Below are 22,369 nucleotides of genomic sequence, written 5' to 3'. Positions count from 1 at the left end.
AACGTGATTGAAAGTCTTCAAAGAGCTGTTCATTAGTATCAAACCAGATTCACCTGTCCGTTAGTCATTTAACAACCGTGACACTGTGGATGTTGTATTCAGTGTCTGCAGGCTCCTGTCAGGGCTGCTGCCCCCCTTCTGCAGGAACGGCTGCGACATTCAGCGACTGGAACAAAAACTGCTCTTTCCATTACAGTGATACGTTTAAGGTTGCAAACCCTCAGAAAGCTAAGCCTCCTACTGTCCAATATAATATCCCCAAATGGGGAACAATAACTCAGCAGCACTATCATACACCAGTAACAGCTGACAAACACAGCTCACTAGAAACTCGGAATGAACTTTGGGGTCTGATGTCAACATCATTGACTGAGAAACCCAATCAACTACACAAAAGGAACAGATTATTCTCCCCAGTCAAGTCTTCTTTTTCTGAAGTCCACTTTCTCATTCATACTGCAATTTGGAAAGGGCACATAATTAATTACACGTTTAACACACCTCAAACGTGGTGTTAGAAGTAACTACTAGTGGCTTTTCAAAGCAATACCCTAAAACTTGGGGGTAGTTTTCATTTTAATTTTTTAAATCCTCAGTCCAAAACCAAACACCCGTATTCAAACACCTTTAATTTTTTAAAAAATGTTTTTCTGATGAACATCTTCATCTGCAGGTTGCCTTTACTATATAATTTCGATATTCTGAAATTTGTGTTTAGGCAGGTTTGGTTCCACAGTTTGTGGTCAGAATTAGTATTTGTTTGCTGGCCATGGGGACATCAGCACATTCTTAAAGATGATTGTAGAGAGCAGAATTAAGATTCTATTATAATGATTTATGTGGTTGTTTCTCCTTTTCAATTTAGTAAACAGCAATCTTACGCTGCTGTTCAGTTTTATTGGTTTCAGAAAGTAATGTGAAGCAGGACACTTAAATTTACATGCTCAACCAGCAAGAAACAGAACTGCAATAAGATTTGAGTTTGGAGGTTAAGACCCATCTGCACAACAAGAACAGGAAGGAGAAATGGCACAACATTCCTTCAGAAGTAAACCAAGCATAACAAAAATAATGTTTTCATTCAGTTCAAATCCTTTTTAAAATCAGAATTAAATCCCTGTAAACTCATTCTTTTTAATGTATTCTTGAAAAGTACAATGTCCTACAGGTGGCTGTGGAAATGTCTTTTGAACAGTGAGATCTTTGGAGTAGAAACTGTCAATACAAAATATTTATGTTTTATCTAACACTATGAGACCCAAGCAGATTCTTTTAACAAATATTTTCAGTAGCAATAAAACTTAAGTATCACAAAACTTTTACTACTCTATGGTTCTTGCTTGAGCCATTGGATCTTTGGTAGCTTATTTTACTAGATGTGACTGGGTGCTTTTAAAAGACAACCTCTTTATCCAAGGATTTCAGAAGCTGGGCTTTTCCAGTCTATATATGAATTGTAATAGATCTGTAAACATTTGGGTTTGATTTATTTTGAAATAATTGTATATTTGTGTCTACTGTGGTACAGCCGTAAGGATATTGTGCTGGTAACTATATCACGTTACCCTTTACTTAAAGAGAAAACTGTCTACTGCTTTGACTTAAACTGGAAAAATGCCACGTATTTTGAGAAACAAATGGTAAGTGCCCAGAAAATAAAGAGTACTTAGAAAGTGTTGGTAAGTCTGTTAGTTGTCTTACACAGACTAGGATACAATTTCAATATACAGTTTACATGTTCTTGTATTTCAGACATTGTGGTATCAGGGGCTATTTTATTTTTAGTATCTTTGGGTCTGAATCAATTAAATTGCCCAGAGTCTACCACAGTATGAAGGTGTCAATCTGATTTTCAGTTCATCCCCAAGCCTGAAATATATTGGTGACAGCTTCCCCCATCCTTTCAGGGAACGATGAGGTCAAGATTACCAAAAATGACAAATGTTTTCCATGCCCAATAACTTCCAATTCTTTTTTTATAATTTAGATTAAAATACTTTTAAGCCAAGTTGAGCATACATGAATAAGGTATACAGAAATCCTTCACAAGTTGCTTCTTGCATGTGTTGCACACGTACACGCACAGCTTGGCAATCTCTGGCCTCCCATTCTCCCCCCATTTATTTAGACTGAGCCACTGTGAAAGAAGAGGCATGGCAAAATGCAGGCAGTCTGGGCAATAGGCCAAGCTCTGCTTCTGACTACACAAATTCAATTCTTAAGTAATTCCATAGTAAGTAACTATTATTATATGCCAAGTTACATGGTAAATTATTTTTAAGAAGCAGATAATAACAACACAATAGTTAAATTATGCATTAAATGTCTGGTTTCACATACTTCTTTTGGATTAAACAGTATAAATCAAGAGAATATAAAAAGCAAACAACTCAATATGCAAAGTAATCAAAGAAGCAACTGGACATTTTTGGCAGTGGCAACCCAAGTTGCAACTTAAATAATTGAAATCCCTCTTCAGTAAGCATCTAGTGTGTATGATTGCTAGAACCATGCACCGGATCTGATGTAAGGATACGTGGCTGCCTTAAATTAATTTCCTCATCAAAACAAAAGTGCTTTTTTAATATATGGACTTGTACTGTCAACCAAATACTTTGTAAATGTCACCTCAATTTCATGTATTATCTTCAATTTTGTATCTTCTAGTATAGCGTACGTATCAAAAGTGTGACAGAATGACTCTCCAGTGTGAAGATAGAGAGGAAGGTGGAATTACCTGGAGAATGAAAGAATTCCTCATATTCTCTGGCAAGTTATCCAACATTTCTGTGTAGCATCTCATCAAACTTAACAGCCAAAAGTTGGTTGAGGCAGATTCTTCATCTGCAGTGTAGGTAAAAGGATCCACCATGTAGATGACAACTGCTGGAGGGTAGGCATTGCTGTCCGCAGACTCGGGTTCAGTGGGAATCCCTATTCTCTCCCTCTCTGTAACACTAGACACATACACGTTGTTAAGTTCAAAGGCATGTTACAACTGTTATTTACTATTTTTCTGTAAAGGTGTTCAAGGCTGAAGCAGGAGGAAAAAGAGGAGTACTAAGTGATTATGTTCAGAAGCAAAGCTAAAAAACATGACAACAGTGATTGAGGAGAGATGACTTTCACTCACAGCAGTTCTTAATCCAAAATACTTGTTATTAATGATGCACTAAAGATACTTACCATGAAGTCTAACATAATCTCATCTAATGCAGTAAGAATATATTATGTCTGAAGAATATGGAAAAGTTGACTAATACTAGCTCTGTGAGTTTTCTTTTTATGTATGTGCATGCCTGGTTTTTGGTGCTGTTTAGGGTTTTCTTTTGGGAGAGGTGGAAGGGGGAGAGACGAATTGAGAACTGAGGGAAAGTGCCAAAGTAATATGGAGACTAAAGTCTTCTGTTCAGTTACAGGAAAGGTTCCACTGGTAATGGAAGGAGCAACTGAACATTTTTTACTTGGTAAAACACCCCTCCATACCTCAACCATGAATAGGAGGCTCAACATCTGTAAGTGATAAAAAGCAGCTCAGACTTACTTGGTCAGAAACCATGCTGCAGTTGATCAAATGGTATTTTGCACAGATCCAGTGAACAGATGTCTTAAGGATAACCCGAACTACAACAGGATGTGGGCTTTTCACTTAAGATACAGGAACTCCATAACATATATCATGACTGTTAGTAATATGCATTATTATGAGAGTAATGAAAAACATGTTCACTCAGGAAGTTACTTACATAAGATGTTAGAAAACCTTTGCCTGATTTTTATGTTTGATGGATGACTATTTATAATGAAGTCTTTAAAAAAGTTGTGCTGCTAAAATTTATTTTAAAGTAACAGCAGTATAATCCCGTTTCCTGACCTCACAGTATACCTGCTTGCAAAACAACCCTTGCAATGCAAGCAAATTAGGAAAAAAAATCCATGGACTGCATTTTGTACCTGTTAATATTACAGGTGTGCTGGAGTCGCCCACGAGTGTGCCACAGGACCTGAGAGACACCCTGTGTTTTTCTTGTACTGTGAATGCAGGCCAGCTGGGGTATCCTGAGCATCTCAAACGAACTACAACACCCACGATCATGCAGTTGAATCAAGCTTTGTTCTTGTCATGAAAAAGGGGAGGTTGGTTTTTTTCAACTCCCCTTTATCAGTAACTGCTGCGAACAAATAAAAACGGGCCCTGCTCCACTTACAAGTGGTCAAGTAGCACTGCATACGTCAGAGGCCCCTCTCCTTTCAAGGATTTACATAAGGCTTAAAGGTTACGAGTTGTATGAAAGCAGGAGAACAGTGGATTTAATTAGAAGTAGCTTGAAATATTTGAGCACTTCAGTAACTTACCCTTCCTGTCCTTCTTGTTGCTGTTGTGGTAAGTTTTGACCTGACTCTGTGTCTCCTCCAGGACCTGCACTTCCTTGCGAGCGGTCTGCTGTGTTTCCCCCAGTGCTGGTGTTTTGCCCTGAACCAATGTTCCCACTAAACCCTGGAGTAGAGGTAGTGGCCATCTGGTTGACGCCGGGTGTTGCAGAAGACGCCGACAGTTGTGGCACAGAGGATCCGGAGGATGAACTACTTCCTGCTGGAAGGCTACTGGTCCCACCACCGGGTGTGGAGTTAAAAGAATTGCCTGTTGGTGGTGCCCCGGCAGCCGAAAGACATGTTGGATTTGAGGGTACAGGTCCAGTGTTCCCAGGTACTGTTTGTGGTTGGCTTGCTGGCGCTGGGGTTTGGTACTTAGGTGGTAGCAACAGGCTGCTGTCAAGCTGCAGAGTGGCTAAGTAAGGTGCTGAAATAGCAAATAAAGAGAAAAGGAGATTAATGACAGTCTCTCAGATCAAAGTGAACTGCACTAACCATAAAGTCATACTATATTTGCTGCATTATTGGAATATTCTAGGAGTATACAAATGCTAAGTGAATACAATCTCCATTGTAAACATTTACTTTGGAATCCATTCTTCAGGATTTCAGTTCTAACTGATATGAATCAAATGACTTTAAGAACAGGACTGACTTTGGGGAGCTTTGTGAATCGAAGTTGGGACTGACATGTCATTACCTCTGGCTAGGTTGTGTTGTGATAACAGCTTTATATAGTGTTCAGCTTTGCAGTCTACTACAGGTTATCTTTGTCAGACTGAAAATCTAAGAAGTCCTTTTTACCTGAGCTACAATAATGGCAAACTTTAATATAGTTATTTCTGCTACTCAGTATCAGAAAAAGAGATATCACAGTGATTATTTTTAAGTAATAAATGAACTAAAAAGAAGGAAATTAATATTTATTAGTTATTTACTCTTAGAGGTGGAAAATCACCAGCAGGGAAAGTTTCCAACACTGTCCCTGCCAGATGCCTCGGGTGTGAATTGAAGAGCCCAGTTCCTCAACAGGCTGTGCACATTCTGCCTGTAAGCCTGGGGTATTCATGTTAAGTAGTGTTGCAATAATTCCTCCCTCCCAGTTACGTGGTAAATTAAAATTAAAAGCAGACTGAATGAGGCAACAGGGTCATAGATGTGTCCTAGCCTGTTCTGCCTGTTCCTCAAAGGATGGGGCGAGCATTCAGCAGTCTGTAGAATTGCCCAGCTAACTCTGATACGTTTGCTTAAACTTTTTTCCAAGACCAGATCACCAGTCCTCAAAGTAAGCAGACTTAAGAGTTGTCACGCCTTTTTCAGAGCAAAGGGAGCAAGCACTTTTCAAGAAACCACTTAAAAGTTCCTAGCTATTTTTAAACAACAACAACAAAAAATAGTTTGCACGTTTCAGCTCAGGCAAGGACCATTTACATGGCTGGTGTTCTGTGATCACTGCCTGTCTTGCTGACCAGCACTGTCTCAGCAAATGTATTTCCAGTGACATTCTGGATGGGTCTGTGTCTTGTGCTAAGATCCCTCTTCTCAGTCATACACACAATACATGTTTTGTTGCCTCTGGAACGGAACAACCGTGTCTCTCCCCAGGTGAAATCTGGGAGCAATGTTAGATGAGTCCAGGGACTCATCCAGGCTCAGGCAGGACCAGTCTTCTGATACTACCCCAAATTTTATACTCTTCCATACTCTCAGATTCTACACTCCTTCATGAAACAAGCACACCTGACATTACGAAAGAACGAATATGGCAGGTTGCCATAACAAAACAAACCAACCAAAAAAAAAAGACAGACTAATCTTTTAAAATGCGTCACTGTTTCAGGATGGAAATAAGCCTACATGAGTTCCAGAGGAGACCATGCCTTCAGGAAAATGTGGTTCCAAGTATCCACACCCAGTAGATGGAGGCCCCAGTCATCAAGATACTGTTACTTTCTCTTTTTCACCTGTGTTAACTCATTCTTCCTTTGCAGAGTTTTAGTGAACTTGCCTCTTACGTAAATAAATGTTATTCTTGCAGGCACCGTGCACACCATTCTGTCACACTGGTGCGATGATACATATCAGAAGCATATAAACCACACCAGTTTATATGTTCAACCTTGTGTGGATCATCTTTGAGACATACAAGCATCTTATACCAAACTGACTTTTCTTAAAGAATCTCTGACATGATCATCAGACTGATAAACAACAAGAAAACTTTCTAAAGTAGGCAAATTTAACATGGACGGATTAAGAAACTAAGATAAAGCCTCATAATACCTTTTTTTAGTTTTAAACAGATCATAATCTGTCCCTTAAGAAAAAGCCTCGTACTTTCACCTACTGCAAATAACCTCTGAAATACCTACAGAAAACGAAAGAGCCTGCTAGCGCCACGCTAGACTTACCTAGGTGATGCCGGCAAACTTGCGCGTAAAGTTTGAGTCTGGAATGATTGTCGCACTCCTCGGTGCCCCAGGGCTGGTTAAACCATTCGCTCACCAGCTCATCCGTCAGCTTTTGTGCCACAGTCTTCCCCACCCGCATAATCCCATCACGTAACACTTTGCAGATTGGTTTGTGCTGGCCAAGTCTACACATCTGGTGAGGAAAGAAGAAATGCTTGTAACTAGATGCCAAGCACCTGAACAAGTTATGCAGACTGGTTTGTAGAGTAAACCTTTTATTACCAGCACACATCTGGCGGCTTCTTAATAAATATAAAACCAAAAGGCTACGTTTATCTGTTGACTTGAATTGCACTTACAGCAAAACTAAGGTTACAAGGTAATCACATATTCAGTAGTATGCAATGTGCGTGCGAAAAAGAGGAAATGGTTTTATCTCCAGCCTAGCAATTAAAGCAAGCAACAATTTCTTTGATCTACTCCTCGTTCTTTAGGTTTGGTTGGGCCTTCGTGCAACTGTATTAATCCTAGTGTTAGATCCTCTGTAAAGTAAGAGAATGTGTATGGGAAAGAGCAGATGACAACAAATATCTGAAATGCACAGAGAATCAGTGTAACTCAATTAGACAGTATTCTTGGACTCTGAAAGTGCAGAAAGTCCTCAAAATTAAATAAATTCTTATTCAAATAATTGTTACTTTACAAAACACGGATTTCTCCCAATGAACATGCAGCAGAGCAGAAACAACACTTAAGAAGAAATAATTCAGAGTGGTTCCTCTTTCCTACCTCGTATACAGCACTCAAGTCCCTGAAGAAAGTTTTGGCTCCATCGAGCAAGGCCTCATTTTCTGGACACACCACGATGTAGGCGACATCCCGATGGCCCCCATATGGGTCTAGCAACAGCCTCTCCCAGAACGGCAAGGAGAATGGAGAGATTGTCAGGAAGTCCTTGTCATAACCCACTAGTAAAGTTGGGATCGGAAGAGGCTCAGGAGATTCCTCAGAGCCTTCAAAGAGAAAAAAAGAAAGAAAAAATGTTAAAATAACTGATTTAACTGCAGTGGGTTCTCTGATGTACCAGGAAGTGGGTTCTTTTACAGGAATATTGGAAATCACTCATCCCCTGCTATGCTGAGTTTCCTAGAAGTTTGACCATAGACTGGAAACACATATCGAGGGTGTATCATGCCTGATAAAACATGTTCTCCCACAGTCTTTTTTCCTTGGAAAAAAATATTTAATAAAGGAGAAGAAAGATTTATATTGTACTTAAGAAATGTCATAAAATCAAAGTTCAGTCAGCCAAAGCAGAGGGAGCCAATCCAAGCACCATTTAAACTTTCCTAGAAAGTTGCAATAAAACATATTTCAGTATACTGTAAATACATGTAGTGCCCTTCCCGAGGCTTAATCTCGTGGTTTTACTTTGCCATAACCATAACCACATCTCACGAGTTCCTATTAAATCAAAAGTAGTAACATGAATACATAAAATCTGATTTTACAGTTCTTCATCTACCTCCACTGGGTTGTGCAAAAGTACTAAGTAAAATGGTGATGCAAACGTACTCCCAGGTATGTAATACTATGCAAAGTTATCCTAATTCTAAAACTTGCTTCCTGCTCCTCTCCATAGGAAGTGCTCCAGAGCACGTGCTGTCCCAGCAGGGAGGACTACCATCCAGTTTAACATGGTATCTCCCAGACACTGTGCTCATTAGAGGAAATATTATTGAAAATTTCAAGTAAAAATATACCCAGTAGTTTCTGCAGAATATAATCCAACCATATTAAAAACTCAACATTCAGTAAAAATTACTGAATCTATATCAAAGGCTCTGCTACTTACTATATGGTAATTTCAGTTTTATTCTCTGGTAGCAATTGGCAAATCCTAACTCTTAAAGCTACAAATCCTGAAAAAATTATTAGATTGGAAGTACTCATGAAGTACAACAGCTTTAGACAGGAACTGTAGTTACCACAAGTTGTCCCAGCCCCAAGGGAAAGCAGCAATATATCAAATACCAACAGAGAGAAAATAAAGCAAAGCACGATGGAACTGCAGAATTAAAACTAAGCAAGACTGCATCCGTTAAGACTGAAATAAATTGCAGGCGAGAAACACATAAAGGTCAGTCATTATTTTGCAAATGTGCACATACAAAATGTATTTTGCAATTTGTATTTTCCAGAAGTGTCACTTACAGCCAGGAGATACTTAAACTGAAACTTCTTATTAAGGCAACGGGAAACCTTAGAACCAGCAAACCTATTTGTGGAGAAATCATACCCACTTTTTGTATGTTTGTATAGCTCAGAAAGCCCCTCCTCCCCATTATGATTTGGTACTTTAACAGCTTCCTCCATTCATGTTATTTATATACCAGCTAGCTTCAGTACAAGCCAAAATACAGATTCAGACACGCAGCATTTTTGGACTCTGTAAATGTTTATCAATCTGGAAGGGGTAAAGCCTCCACTATGGTATTCAAGCATGTGCTTCAATCGTCTTTCAAGGCATTTTAAAGCTATATGAAGAGCCACGCTCCCCAAAAGCTGTATGAAGAGCCCATTTGTTCTAAGGTATTTCCAGAAGAAAGTGCACATTTCTAGAAAACTCTGCTTTCATTTTAACCGGTGGCATATAGCCCAATGTATGTACCATAGGTTCCCCGTCCTGCCATCTTATGGAATTGCTGCCAGGTGAGTGGTCCCTGCACGTGCTGGATGTTCTCCCAGGTCCTTCCTGTTCGCTTCTTCTGGATGGCATCCTGGAGAAAGGGCTGCAGCGACAGCAGCATGCGCACCACGTCCTGGGAGGAGAGCATGCTGATATCCAATACTGCAAATGACAAAGGAGCATCAATCATTTTCAGTGAGGAACAGGTAGAATTATTTTGAGGTGGCAACATTTTTTGGTTTATTGTTCCTTTGTATTGCTCTTCACAATGCCCATAAATTTTGTATAACTTTAACTAGCTCAACAGCATTTAATGTGGTACTTTATGAAAACATTGCTGAAATAAAGCTGTCATAGTCCTTTTCACATACCTTTCAATGGTACTGTTGTCCAGCTCAGTTCAGAAGAAGTCAGAGCATCTTCAGCTTATAAACAGGTAATATTTGATTATAAAATCACTGTTTTTTCCCCTTGGTGACATTTTCATACAGAGCATTTCTTTTTCTCCTGACTGCTTATACCTTTCTCCAAAAAAAAGGGGTCATAATTCTGCCTTCCCCCCAACACTTGAATTTGTTTTGTATCTCTGCTTCAGATTTGTGAAATTCCACAGACTCTTTCACAATTTAGACCACAAAGTCTAAGGACAACTGGATTACTGGCACTTTAGATGTAGTTTATAAAACTTTCAGAAATCTGTGTTATTTCTAGAATATGTTTATGCATATCATTTCCCACAAAGATTAAGTGGCTCACAACTGGCAAGTTTCAAACAAAAGTATAGACATCACAAAAAAACGCAAAGAAAAATACAATCTGTTCTGACCCATACCATTGCTGTGAGGCCAAGAATGTACAGTGGCACTTCTTACTAGGGCTTCATCCACTTTTCCGCCAGTGGGGTTGTCCACATACTGCCGGCCTTGCTCCAGGGCATTGAAGCATTCGATCCAGGAGTCGTTGCTGTCGGCCTGCAGCCTGTCGTAACTCCAGTTCATGCACGGGAGCGTCTGACGGTTATTGGAGGACATATAATCCAGGCAGCTCAGAGATGTGAAAGGCTGTGTGTGCTGATTCTGGAGGAGGAGGAGGAGGCTCATTGGAGGTTCCTGGGTCCTTCTAGCTCCTTCTCCCATCTGAGAGATCAAGTTGCTTTGACATATCATCAGCCGTCTTTCTGCAGCTTGGCCAATGTCTGAGGTCTTGCCAAAAATATCCAGCTCATCCTCGATGAAGAGCCCAGAGTTGTAACCTAATTTGCGGTTCATAATGGCGCTAAAGCCGCAGGTGCAACGGTACTGATCCTCGTTAGATGAATCTGGGATGTATAATCCGACATCTGCACCTTTAATATTCATGTTACAGGCGCATATACAACAACTATCAAAGTTACGGTCTTTGAAGATGTTCAACACAGAGTCTGAAAGAATCAAGGTGACGTACAGGCTGTGGGCTTCTGGGATTGGCTGAACAGTGGCTGGCTCCACAGAATTAAGCGGTCGTGTTGTAGAAGGGGTGGAAGCAGGTGAACCTTGATCTGTGCTGTCATATTTTACAGATCCTTGCCCGCTCGCAGTACCCCCACCTCTAGGAGTCCTTGGGGTCCTGGGAGTGCGTGGGGTAGGGACAGAGAAGCGGGGAGTTGCTGGTGATGGCAGAACTCCTGCTCCACTGTTGCTGGCCGGAGCAGTACTATTTAGCGTCACTGGTGTGTTCATCTGAGGAGTGTTCATCTGAAGATAGTCTTGGTCAGCCAAACTCCCAACGCTAGGCACATTGCTACAAGAAGTAAATGAAAAACAGAGTCAAATGCCATCACAAACTGGTTGGTTGTGAAGACTGATTTTGTCAAAACTTATTTTTAAATACAAGGAGATGGTGAAAACTGAAAGGATTCATTGTAACTCTAGTAAAGAAAGAACACACCTTCTGCTCATAACCTTCTTCTCATGTCTCTGAACTAAAATTGTAATTCTCATCATGAACGCCATTGTTTCCTATCAGTGTAATAAAAAGGTATCATCTCAGGCACTTAGCCTTCTTAAAGGTTATTCCCATGGCCTAAAGCTCAAATGCTCTTGAGAAGAATCTCTAGATAAATTATCAAGTTAAGATTTTAGGATATTTGTAACTCTTCTAGGGAAAAGAAAAAGAATTATAGTTGTTTTAAAGACAATTATCTGTAAAGAGATACACATTAGTGGAAATGAAGAAAATATTTCAGAGGCATAGAAATCTTACTTTATTTTAGAAATCATCACGCTAAATAGCTGTCAGAAGTCATGTATGTGGCACTTATATGATAATGCCTCATGGTGGTATGGAACTGATAACAGTATTTCAGATACTATAAATGTAAGTAGTCTACAGCACAATATGACACATTCCATTTCAAACTCTTAGTCCAGTAAAGCTAAGAATCATATTTTTGGGTCATCTCCTGTCATGACTGGTTTTTCTTACTCTGTTTTTGTCATTTTCTGCCAAATTCAAGCAACCAAAGAACAGTTTGTACATTCCCATGAGATCAATCTTCTCTTTGGAATGACTCATATCAAGAAACAGGTAATATGGGGCCAATCAAAAGAGTAAGATCTTAACTTTTCTCTTTCCAAGTTGCTAATAAGCTGCTGACTTTTCTTGAAACGTGTTCATTACATATTAGGGCAAGGAGAAAGTGTAAAAATTCTGTGAGTCTCTGGATAAAGAAGGGGAAACAGGTTTTCTTCATGTTTGCCTATTCTTACTGTGTATTTTGTGTGTTATTTCAAAGGAGTATTATTTTAATGCTCACATATCATCAGTGACTTGAAAAGGAAAATAGTGAAGACCTTATTCCTTAGAATCTTTTTATTACCTTTGAACTGACGTATGTCCAACTCAAAGCAAGACAGGAAAAAAAAACAAACAAAGGTTTGAAGGAGTTCTGAATCTGAAGCATACTGAATGCCTCAGACTAATAAGAAAAGGTGACCTAGAAACCTTGATTGTCAATCACCACTCCGTCGGAAGCCTGCAGTAATAATCTTCCCTCTAATTGGATTATATTGAAAATGAAAGGGTGTTTTTCCCCAACAAATACCTGAAATTAATAACCAGCTCAGGCCTGGTGAATCAGTCACTATTATGAAAAAACCCAAGATTTAAATTGCTCCCTAAGCACTATCAAGGGTTTACAATTTCTTTTTTGCAATTCTTTTGAGAACACTGAAGGATCCCCTTTGGAGCTAGAAAAGGACCGATTTAAAGGATTTACAGACTGATTTAAAGATACAGACTACTTCCTCTAGAAATGAACACAGTGCAGCAGGAGACCTTTGTAGTATTATTAAGCCTTTTAAGAGGTTTTATTAATCTAATGGTGCAAATTCGTGATAGCTTTCAAGATGTCTAGCAATGAATTTCTTCCATAAACATTGATAATTTCTGAGAACTGAGGAAGGAATACAGGTTTTTAAATTTAACAGCAGTGTTTGCTTATAGCCCACAGCACACTCATACTTGGCATCTTTTCTTTTAGTATGTTCAAAGGGGAAGATGGCATACAGCCGATCAGCATCTGTCTGATTAGCAGCTCCATATGTGACCCATTCAGGTTAAATCACAAGAACTCAGAAGAGCTAACTTGAGAACACGGAGAAGAGAGCTGTCACAGGCCTACTCAAAATTTTAAGAGCCCTCGGAAGGCAAACTGGTATCATCAAGACCCGCTATCACCAGACTGATGCTCAGACTGAATACACAAGCACAAACAAGAGGGGAGCCCCGCTGCAGGCTGGAGAACTGGACACTCAAACGGGAGGGCAGAGACGTGAGAGGTTACGTGCATTCATTTTATTCCCTAACACTTCTGGTTTATGTTGAATTACAGTATTTTCCTGCATCAGAAATTGCAATTCATTCAAGTAGCACATGTTTTGGTTCCTTTAAAAGCGCTAAGAGTGTAGTGGACACATACTGTAACACCACCAGCTTCCAAAAGTTGTTTTTAATTGAAATGTTCCTACTAACTGAACTTTTTTGGTATCAATGACAAATTAAAAAGCTTCAAAATACATTTGCAGGTTATTTTATAGTTCTGGTGTACAGTAAAGCACTGTTAATATATGCAAACATTTTAATTAACAAACTATTTTAGATATGGGCATGACAAAGTAATTTCCTACAAGACAGTACTTACTTGTAGCCATCTCTAATGAAAGTGGCTGCAGGCGGCAAAGGAAGTTGTTCAATTTTAGGAGGAACAGCCCAAGAAGGCCTGAAAATGCAGGCATCTGGTATCTTCAGAGGTAGGAGGCACTGACTTGGCAGTATCTTCAGTGGAGCAAATACGGAGGAGCCCACAAAAGGTTGAAATGATGGAACTTTGTGCACGTACGAAAAATCCTGTAACATCCAAGTGGCATTGTTCACAACAATATGGTAAGGTTGCTCTTTATACTTAGATATTTATTTTTAATTAGAACCTATTGTACTGTTTGAACCCTCTACAACTGCATTTTTTCCAAAATTAAGTATATTTATTCATTCTACAAGACATTCAAGAGCAGTTCCTTCAAGGAAACTCAGCTGAGGCTCCTTGTTATACTGAGATGCTATACAACTTTAATGTCAGTAGATTTCACAATTAGACTCATTTAGGACAAGCTATGTCTGAAAAGTGAATAGCGTGCTATGAAATTTTCATACTGCCTAACTTTAAGCACCTAATTTAGGCACTTAAAAGATTGATCTTTGCAAGAAATCTATACTGACAATGGAGAGAGAGGCTGAGTCACAGTGTGAAGAAACCTTAGGTGCCTTAAATCAGCCTCTCGGAATAACCCCCACATTGGGGATTAATATAATCCAAGTAAGCGGACACTTTACACATGCCAAATATTAAATATAAATATTTAAATAATCTAGTAAACATAATATTAAATATAAATATAAATGAAGTCCAGTCAAACAGGACTTTCATTGACTGCCATGTTTGTTTGCAGAGAATGATGACAAGAACTTCAGCCAGAGTTTCTAGAGCTATTCCAAGTTTCTTTCAGAAGAAAAGAGCTAGTCCTTTTGAGGCACTACTGCAAAGTAAAAATCATTATTAAAATAGTAACAGTAGTCTCTCAGAATTTCAGTATTTAACATCTCGTTAGATCTTTGCATTTTTTCCCTTGCACCTTGTAAAGCATTGAGAGATGAGAAATGTGTGGATTACTATCTTCAGCTGCTGAATACTCAGCACAAGGAATCTACTTACATGTTCTCAAAATGATTAGCAATGGGTTTAGGTGCTTATTTCCCCCACTGGTGTATATGAGCAGGTGTGACACATTTAAAAGCAAGTAAACCGTGCTGTTGGAAATGTTATCAGGCAGAATTAAAATATGTATTTTAATACTCCTAAAATGGTTGTGAGGGAGATTAAAATATCTTCAGTGTCAATGATGCCCTAAAATCTGTTCCCACTCAAAAACTTTCAGCTCAACAAATTCCAATAGAGATTTTCTTTCCAAGCCCAAGTTATCCTAGTCTTAAGCAAATAGTTCACTGCACAAACAGAAGGAAAAAACCAGCAAGGTCTGTGGCAAGGCAAAGTCTTACAAACCTTTTAAAAAACTTATTTCAGACTTCTACAATGGTATAAAAATTGGTAGATACACAAACTATACAAGGCAAACGGACAGCTGTACTTCAGCAAAGCCTCTAAGAAGATGCCTTTTCTCATCATGCCTTCAAGTTATGAAGTTAGGATGGAAGGAAGAAGAGATCTTGCAACAACAAAGCAGACTTGCTACACGTGCCTAGCTGCCCAGGTGGTGAACTGTCTTCATGAGGGGCACACTGATAACTGACTCCCTGACACTTTTGTGAAGTCTCTCTTTCTCACCAGAGTTGTTCCTAAAAGCTCTCTGCCAGCTCAGCCCCTTCACAGGTGTCAGCTTAATTTGCAGCCCTGGGAGCTGGTAACTCCTGGGGCTGACTAGACACACTTTACTGTAATATGGAGACACAATCCCTGAATGCAACAACCTGTCTTACTTCTTCCCAGGGACGGGGACTTCCTCCTGTCCCAGGGACAAACTGAATCCTCTTATGGAGGAAGTCACCCTGTGACTTGCCTGTGCTTTACGTTCAGTCTGCTGAAGGTATACTATCACTGCCATGCAGGAAAACTTACTACTTCATAGCTGACTAAATCGTTTATACCAAGATAAATTTATATATCAGTATTCTCATATTGATATATAGCCACTTCTTGTCCATGCAAACTGCAAGTGCTGCATCTCTCCGTGTACAGCTCTCTCAGCAATGCAGATCCTTAAAAATAAGCCTTTGGTTAATTCCAACATTCACAGGAGCACAAAATGAGAGGGAAGGAGCGGGTGTTGGGGAGAGAAATGGCTGCTGAAATAGAAGGAACAGGCTGTGGCAGATTAGGGACAGGTTGGGCCTGAAGAAGAAGAATTAGGCTATAAAATCAAGGGTCGGGGACTACCAGGAAGACAGAGTTATAGTGTGTATCTCCCTTTTTATTGCTTGCATACAAATGAGCTCGCTGCAGAACAAGGTGATGTGTATTTCTACACAGAAACGGGCATTTTTAAATAAAAAAAAACCCTCAGGCTATATGCATGGATATATGATAACAGTAACTTCTGACAAAAGTGACAAAAATTGGCCCAAAAAGTTAAGTAATGCAGAATACACACAAGCAGGCAGAATGATTTTATCCTACCTCTTAACCTGTGCTAAAGATGGAACAATGAGATACAAATCAATGTACACTAGGTGCTTATGTCAAGTCCTTTTATGTGATGCTATGGAAAAATGGATACATCTTGATATGTAAAGTCGGGGAGGTGAGTACTAGTACCCAGCAGCAGAGTCCCCATTTAAAAATAGTTCTTTACTCAGATACACTATAGGACTCAATATAGGAGTAACTATGTGACATTACCTGACCTGTGTTATACAGAAAGTCAGATAAGAATGGTCCCATCTGGCCTTAAAACTTGTGAAGTAACATCAGCTGAAGAAGAAACAGAGCAAGTTCAACCCCTGGGCTTTCTCAGAGATTTTCAACCCTAACCAAAAAAGGCAACATTTCAGAGAGAAAAAGGCAGCCTTTCTACATGCATGATTTTATCCTAGCTGCATCCCCAGAGACTGGCAGCAAGGAGTGGCTATACATAAAAGGTGCTACAGAAAAATTATCTGAAGAAATAAATCATTTAACAGCTACTTAGTCACAAGTAAGACGTTTTTTCATACATGTACATTCTTTCTGTTAGGCATAGGGCTCATTCCACATACAATATTGTTTGTTTCCTGAGAACACAAAAACATTACAAACATAAAATTACGAGAAGAAAAATACCTATAGTTAAAATCAGGGCAACAATTAAAAAGCTCTTTTACTAGAGAAGTTTTTTTTTTTCCAACTAAAGACTGATATGTACTTTACAGTGATCAAGTTGACATTTGTTAAAGTTCTCTGCTACACACACTACACGTGACTTGTTTATACAAATCAAAACATACATAGATGAGATTATAAAAATATCACATCTTTGGCATGTTACCTTAATTTCTTCAGGTTTAGGGCTACCTAATCCATCTTCCACCTCCATTTTAAACTCAGCAAGCTGTGTTGGAACCATGTTGACCATAGGACTTTCCATCATTCCCAAGGTAGTCACAGTCTCTGAACTTATGCCATCTTTATAACTCATTACCGGGGAGAAGGCAGGGTGTTGTTCTAAAGAAGGTGGTGTTGGGAACATCCTCTGGAGATCTGCCACAGCTAAATATGATGAAGTAATACATTGTTAATCATTAAAACACAAATTCTCAAGGAAATCCAATAATACAGAAGAGACTGACTCAATACTAGCTCTAATTTCATCAGTTAAAACCTAACAAAGATTCTACAGACTTATTAGAGTTCTGACACCAGTATAAATCCAGATGGAAAGTTAACTCCTAGGGATAAATTCCAAAAATTCCTAGGGATACTTTGCAAGCTTATTGTTCAGCAGAAACAACAAACTGGTAGATACACAAATTCTATGTAAAATTTTAACAGCAACAAAAGAATATTTCATAATAGATTAATTAACAATGCAAAGTTCACACCAGCGACTGTTACTAAGGAGATACAGAGTAGTTTCTTCCCTTTTTTAGAGCTGATACTGAGCCCTCAAATGGGAGGCTTGTGGAATTAGCATGCACTTAGCTGCATTTTTCCATTGACATACAGTCATTGTAGTCTCATTTGGTCCATAGCGACTTAACTCCAGAAGAGAAGACAGGCTACTGTTGCTAACACAAACAGGCAATTTTGCCTAAGAATCAGACTGCCAGGCATCCAAAAGTGACAAGTGTCAGAGGAAGCCACAAAATTATAATTTTGCATCACAAGACATTAAGTCAGGAAAATCCTTGAATCTCATTAAATGAATGTGAGATACATAATCCATCGTACATTCTTCCTCTTTAAGAAAAAACAAAAAATCTGGTCTAGTGGAAGGGCAGGGGGGGTGGAACTAGATCATCTTTATGGTCCCTTCCAACCCAAACCATTCCATGATTCTATGAAAACCCCAACAGAAATGCTTTATGAAGTGTAATGCAATCTAACAAAAATCAGAATGAAGTCTTGTATTTTCTCCCCAGCTACATTCTTTTTCCTTCCAGCTACCAGCTTCCATATTTATTTTGCTTAAAATTCAGAATATATGCTATCTTCTCCTGACTTGACTTAGGACAGACACTCTCTGGACGTAACCATCACTCTGATGAATTTACTATTAAAATACTCCAATTAGAGAAGGGTGAATTCCCATAGGGGTGTCTTCTTAAATACCTTTTCTGACAGACTAAATGCCCAATTCCATATCCATTCCTATACATACCTCCAAGCCAAGTTGAGGACACAAGGACATACTTGTATTCAGTAACTTTTGCAGCCTAAAGATTATGGAAAATTCATAAATACAGATGGATATCTGACTGGTAAATACTGCATTGTGGAAATATAAACTGGTGAAACATAGCACTACTCTCAAAAATTATTTGAAAAAGACAGAAATAAGTGATGGAATTAGAAGTATATGTCATAGACAAATACACACACTAACAGTACAGTTTTGTAGGATGGTGCGACATCAAGATGTGTCTCCACTCTGCCTTGACAGAGCCAAAACCTGAATTTCATTCTTTTGGGCACAGAGGTGAGGCAGCAAGTCTCTTTTATTCTTTAAACAAAGTGAAAAAACTCAAATAGGTGAAGTCCTCTCGAAATGGAGTTCTGCTGGTAATAACAGTCAAAGCTGAACCCAAAGTCTTTCACAACCTGGAGTAGTAAATAATGGGCTATGAATTATCCCTACTCAGTTGTTTGTTTTCCTTTCTCACTCTTTGGATTTAACAACCGTAGTCTTGTCCTGATACAGGATAAATTAACATGAAAACAGGTTCAGCAGAATGGAAAAAACTATTTTCCACCCAATGCTACTATGAAATACAATCTTCAGGACGCCAGCTGGATTAGCTACTGCCTCTGTTTTTCAACAAACAGAAGAGTGCTTTAGAAATTGGAGAAAGGGGGACAGAAAGGAAGGTTAAAATGAAATGTGGTCAGTAGGACTTTATGATGATGTACAGTTCCCTGCAGATACTGTTATGCCTTGACAGCTGGTGTCAAGGGGACAGCTACAAAACAGAAGTGGAGTGTATCTATTTAACTTATTTCATACAGCTCTATAGTATATCATTTTCTCACACTCAAGCTCATTCCAGTTAGCAAAATTCTGCAGTGCAGATTCATAAAAAAGTTTAATTACAAAAAATCCCCCAACCCTACAGCAACAGGCTAACTATCATTATTCATTTTCATGTGTGTCATGCTTGAAAAAGCTTTGCATATTTTAAAAAGCTATGGATCAACTAAACCTGTCAAAATCCAATCTCTGTATACTTCAAACTTCTACATTTGAGTAAATCAGCACAGCTTTTATGGGTCCATAAAACTCTGACTCATCTCCTTCAGACTGTTTTTTTCTTCTCCTCAATTTGTTCTCATTACCAGCTGAACTTAATGAGAAGGCATTAAAGAATGATTTGCAGAGAGATTTGATTTCTGCTTATAGCAGCCACAAAAATCAAACATTCTTCCTCCTCACCACTAAGTAATTTGTAATTCATAATTTGATTGGTTAGTATTATACCAAAAACCTTCCTCCTCTCACACATACATGTACACATACATACACACATTCCTCTTTCATCTCAAGAGCAAAGCCACCTACAGAAATACAATCACAGAATCATTGAGGTTGGAAAAGACCTTTAAGATCATCGAGTCCAACTGTAAACCTAACACTGACAAGTCCACCACTAAACCATGTCCCTAAGCACAACATCTACATGTCTTTTAAATACCCCCAGGGGTGGTGACTCAAACACTTCCCTGGGCAGCCTGTTCCAGTGCTTGGTAATGCTTATGGGGAAGAAATTTTTCCTAATATCCAATCTAAACCTCCCCTTGTGCAACTTGAGGCTGTTTTCTCTTGTCCTATCACTTGTCCCTTGGGAGAAGAGACCGACCTCCACCTCGCTACAACCTCCTTCCAGGTGCAAGAAATGCAAGAAAGACCATGTATCTCAGAGTAAGTCATTCCCAATAGTTGTTGGCACAGTCCTTACAAAAAAGCCCTATTGTTTTAATCTGCGTTTCATACATTTTCAGCATACTAAATTTAATTTCGAAGTTTTCTGCACTTCTGTAGCCTTCCTTGTGCATGTGTAGTGCCTGCACAAGCATCACTTCTACCATAACCATCTGTAAAAGGTCTACAATGTGTCTTCAGTTAGAAATAGTTCTTCGATTTTAATCATGCACTTCCACATCTTGATTAAACCCTGAAGTGATTTTAGTCTGAATTTGTCTTAGAAACAGGGAACGGTTTGGGTTGGAAGGGAAGATCCTCCAGTTCCAACCCCCTGCCATGGGCAGTGACACCTTCCACTAGCCCAGGTTGCCCAAAGCCCCGTCCAACCTGGCCTTGAACTCTTCCAGGGAGGGGGCAGCCACAGCTTCTCTGGGCAACCTGTGCCAGGGCCTCAGCACATTCACAGTGAAAAATTTCTTCCTTATATCTAATCTAAATCTGCCCTCTTTCAGTTTAAAGCTGTTACCCCTCGTCCTATCTCTACACCTCCTGATCAAGAGTCCCTCCCCATATTTCCTGTAGCCCCTTTAAGCACTGGCAGGCCTCTGTAAGGTCTCCCCGGAGCCTGCTCTTCTCCAGGCTGAACACCCCCAACTCTCTCAGCCTGTCCTCACAGGGGAGGTGCTCCATGCTGAATGCAATTTTCTTCCAAGACAGGTTGCACCATAATGGCCAACTGGTAAGTCACAGCTTCAAATTCTTTGAATTCTTTAAAAAGAAGAATGATTTATACTTGAAGAGGGTTATGGTAATGGTGTGACTAACAGATTAAATACTGAATTGAGAACAGAGGGCATAGCTTCTAAATGAAGATTTGTAACAAATTCCTCCCATACTTCCAACCTAAGACAATAATGTCAGAAGAAGAGCATCCCAGATCTCAGTAGGCACATTAAAAATGTGTGTCTAAATTACCATCCGCCGTTTTCATTAAAATCTGCTTATCCTCTTTTAATATTGGCATCTGGTAATTACAGAACAAAATAAGCACACCACCTCTTAGTCCTGAAAAAATGACCTTATAAGTCTCCTACAAAAGGGCAGTAGGTAGCTGTAAAGAGATTTTAACTGTCAACAAAGTAGTAAATCAGTTGTTGCTACTTACTTGGTGGGTAAGGTACTGCTGTTCTACCATCCTTCCCTACAGGGCGTTCCTCAGACCCTACTGCGGGCATTTTCGATGACCGAAGAGCTGGTGATACAGCCTAAAAGCAGAATAATCATACCATATTAAAAAATATACAAAATATTAGAATTCATAAACTATTACAAATTCTGAAACTCTCTGAATGAGATTTCACAAGAAAGAAAAAAAGTGTATTTTTCTACTTTCCCATCCACTCCCCCCAAGGAGTCTGGATTTCTATTTCCTCTCTTTCAAGACTAAACCAAACCAAACCAAAAGTCTCTGAAATATTTGTGTGCCTATATCCACACCCCACGCCACCCCATATATAGATACACACAAATTATATTGAAAATGTTATCAAAGACACTTGAAATTCATGTGACTACTTGCTTCCATGTTTGGACTACTCTAAGATAATAACGAGAATACGACACTGAGAGTAAAAATGCCATAAGCAGACTACCACAGGGGACTGCTCAACACATGCAGGTTTTAAGACAGGAAGAACATTAGGTCTGTCCAGGCCAACTTCACAGAAAAAGGTAATTTTTGATTTTGACAGAACAGTCCTCTAGTAGATTTGCATATTAACTCTGGGATCTTAAGTGCAGTTTGTGTGGAACCACAGAACAGGGAGTAGTAAATAAATTGGTCTACTTGAAAAGTACTGCCAAGAACCAGACATTAGACTTTTAAACACTATTATCTACTATTGGTCAGTTTAGGACCACTTGGCTGTATTAGATGAAGTTTAAAAATAGTAATTATTCAGATCTTTGTCTTTTCATGTGTCTTGACTGTTTCCTGGTAATGGATGTAAATCTGCTTTTCCTTTTGTATTTCCTAATATTCAGCAACTACTCCTCTTTGCACTGAAATAAACTGATTGTAGAAATAGGAAGAAACATGCTTCAGAGAACTACTGAAGTTCAGTAAAGTTGAATTTAGTTTTCTTTGGGCAACTTCTCAGACAAGGTAGAAGAACAAATCACCAGTTAACGAAACTGTGATCCTTTCCATAACTCTCAAACAAACACAAAAT

At 39.1% G+C, this 22,369-nt stretch overlaps 1 protein-coding gene across 2 annotated transcripts in view; it reads right to left on the bottom strand.

Moving 5' to 3' along the window:
- MED13L (mediator complex subunit 13L) overlaps window positions 1-22,369 on the bottom strand; it is a 201,580-nt gene that overhangs the window by 18,989 nt on the left and 160,222 nt on the right. For both annotated transcript variants that reach the window (XM_074887679.1, XM_074887680.1), the window contains 9 exons: window positions 21,304-21,403; window positions 17,049-17,269; window positions 13,655-13,860; window positions 10,307-11,253; window positions 9,457-9,636; window positions 7,575-7,798; window positions 6,786-6,978; window positions 4,357-4,801; window positions 2,738-2,957 (listed from right to left, as the gene is read on the bottom strand). In XM_074887679.1, the coding sequence (XP_074743780.1) occupies window positions 2,738-2,957; window positions 4,357-4,801; window positions 6,786-6,978; window positions 7,575-7,798; window positions 9,457-9,636; window positions 10,307-11,253; window positions 13,655-13,860; window positions 17,049-17,269; window positions 21,304-21,403 (2,736 nt within the window). The remainder of the gene's footprint in view (window positions 1-2,737; window positions 2,958-4,356; window positions 4,802-6,785; window positions 6,979-7,574; window positions 7,799-9,456; window positions 9,637-10,306; window positions 11,254-13,654; window positions 13,861-17,048; window positions 17,270-21,303; window positions 21,404-22,369) is intronic.

Source organism: Strix uralensis, chromosome 17 (assembly GCF_047716275.1).
Source record: "Strix uralensis isolate ZFMK-TIS-50842 chromosome 17, bStrUra1, whole genome shotgun sequence".
NCBI lineage: Eukaryota > Metazoa > Chordata > Aves > Strigiformes > Strigidae > Strix > Strix uralensis.
The sequence above is the reverse complement of the archived record's forward strand: the minus strand, read 5'-3'. Positions and strand labels throughout refer to the sequence as shown.